We start from the raw sequence: 2,500 nt of genomic DNA, 5'->3' as shown, positions 1-2,500 counted from the left end.
TTATTACATGTTTGGTAGGTACATAATGCCTGCTGAAATTATGTTCAAAGCCTGATTTGAAAAGCAAACACATTTTATAGGAAGTTCCAACACAGAATTCCAATAAATGAGTATATGCTGATTGTGTGATTCATTCCACAGTCATATCTAAACTTATCTGTCTCTGTGTGTCTGTCTCTGTGTGTCTGTCTCTGTCTTTGTGTGTCTGTCGATGTGTGTCTGTCGCTGTGGGTCTGTCTCTGTGTGTCTGTCTCTGTCTCTGTGTGTCTGTCTCTGTCTCTGTGTGTCTGTCGATGTGTGTCTGTCTCTGTCTCTGTGTCTGTCGCTGTGTGTCTGTCGCGGTATGTCTGTCGCTGTGTGTCTGTCGCTGCGTGTCTGTCTCGGTTTGTCTGTCGCTGTGTGTCTGTCGCGGTATGTCTGTCGCTGTGTGTCTGTCGCGGTATGTCTATCGCTGTGTGTCTGTCGCTGTGTTTCTGTCTCTGTTTGTCGCTGTGTATCTGTCTCTGTGTGTCTGTCTCTGTGTTTCTGTCTCTGTGTGTCTGTCTCTGTGTGTCTGTCTCTGTGTGTCTGTCTCTGTGTGTCTGTCGCTGTCTCTGTGTATCTGTCTCTGTGTGTCTGTCTCTGTGTGTCTGTCTCTGTGTGTCTGTCTCTGTGTTTCTGTCTCTGTGTGTCTGTCTCTGTGTGTCTGTCTCTGTGTGTCTGTCTCTGTGTGTCTGTCGCTGTCTCTGTGTATCTGTCTCTGTGTGTCTGTCTCTGTGTGTCTGTCTCTGTGTGTCTGTCTCTGTGTGTCTGTCGCTGTGTGTCTGTCTCTGTGTGTCTGTCGCTGTGTGTCTGTCTCTGTGTGTCTGTCTCTGTGTGTCTGTCTCTGTGTGTCTGTCTCTGTGTTTCTGTCTCTGTGTGTCTGTCTCTGTGTGTCTGTCTCTGTGTGTCTGTCTCTGTGTTTCTGTCTCTGTGTGTCTGTCTCTGTGTGTCTGTCGCTGTGTGTTTGTCTCTGTCTCTGTGTGTCTGTCTCTGTGTGTCTGTCGCTGTGTGTCTGTCGCTGTCTCTGTGTATCTGTCTCTGTGTGTCTGTCTCTGTGTGTCTGTCGCTGTGTGTCTGTCTCTGTGTCTGTCTCTGTGTGTCTGTCTCTGTGTGTCTGTCTCTGTGTTTCTGTCTCTGTGTTTCTGTCTCTGTGTGTCTGTCCCTGTGTGTCTGTTTCTGTGTGTCTGTCTCTGTGTTTCTGTCTCTGTGTGTCTGTCTCTGTGTATCTGTCTCTGTGTGTCTGTCCCTGTGTGTCTGTAGGAGGTTCTGCAGATGGAGAAACAGATGGGAGGGAAACTCCTGGACGAACCAAAGACACTCAACTTCAAGGACAGCACCCACAACCTGCGACTGTCCATCCACGATGTCCCACACACACTGTGGAAAAGCAAGCTACTAGCCAAGTACCAGGTACACACACACACAGAATGTAAAGACACACACAAACACTTTGGTGCCAGCATAACCCCCACCCCCTTCTCTCCCCAGGAGTTGTCATTCCAGCAGGTGTGGTCTGGGTCCCAGAGGAACCTCCACTGTACTTTCACCCTGGAGAGGTTCTGTCCCAGCACCGTAGACCTGGCCTGTAAGCTGTGTGTTCGACAGGTGGAGGGGGAGGGACAGATCTTCCAGCTCGACACCACCCTCTCAGAGGTATGGAAATAGTACTGTATCCAGATACAGTGGTTTCCAGATACAGTGGTTTCCAGATACAGTGGTATCCAGATACAGTACATACATATAGTGAACTAATGAAGTATATCAGACCTGGGTTACAAAGTGGGATTCAAATTGATTTAATTGAAAAAAATTTGTCAGCGATCTACACAAAATACTCTGTAATGTTAAAGTGGAAGAAAAATTCTAACATTTATTTAAAAAAATATGACAAATAAAACACGAGTATATCTGGATTAGATATGTATTCAACCCCCTGAGTCAAAACATGTTAGACTTGTTAGACTTGTTAGACTGAGTCAAAACATGCTAAACATGTTAGACATTTGGCAGCGATTACAGCTGTGAGTCTTTCTGGGTAAGTCTCTAAGAGCTTTGTATACCTGGATTGTACAATATTTGAACATTTTTCTTTAAAACATTCTTCAAACTATGTCAAGTTGGTTGTTGATCATTGCTAGACAGCCATTTTCAAGTCTTGCCATAGATTTTCAAGACGATTTAAGTCAAAACTGTAACTAGGCCACTCAGAAACATTCAATGTCATCTTGTTAAGCAACTCCAGTGTATATTTGTGTTTATGCTGAAAGGTGAATTTGTCTCCCAGTGTCTGTTGGAAAGCAGACTGAACTAGGTTTTCTTCTAGGATTTTGCCTGTGCTTAGCTGTATACCTTTTCTTTTTATCTAAAAAAAACTCCCTGGTCCTTGCTGTTGACAAGCATACCCATAACATGATGCAACCACCACCATGCTTCAAAATATGAAGAGTGGTATTCAGTGAGGTGTTGGATTTGCCCCAAA

The 2,500-nt window shown here is 45.0% G+C and overlaps 1 protein-coding gene across 1 annotated transcript in view; it reads left to right on the top strand.

Moving 5' to 3' along the window:
* Nucleotides 1–2,500, top strand: part of LOC106568183 (netrin receptor UNC5C) — a 241,333-nt gene that overhangs the window by 232,035 nt on the left and 6,798 nt on the right. The window contains 2 exon segments of the mRNA XM_014138292.3: nt 1,282–1,431; nt 1,510–1,674. Of these exon segments, the coding sequence (XP_013993767.2) occupies nt 1,282–1,431; nt 1,510–1,674 (315 nt within the window).

This window comes from Salmo salar, chromosome 13, assembly GCF_965601325.2.
Source record: "Salmo salar chromosome 13, fSalSal1, whole genome shotgun sequence".
Taxonomy (NCBI): domain Eukaryota; kingdom Metazoa; phylum Chordata; class Actinopteri; order Salmoniformes; family Salmonidae; genus Salmo; species Salmo salar.
Note: the sequence above shows the minus strand (reverse complement) of the source record. Positions and strands in the feature narration are given on the sequence as shown.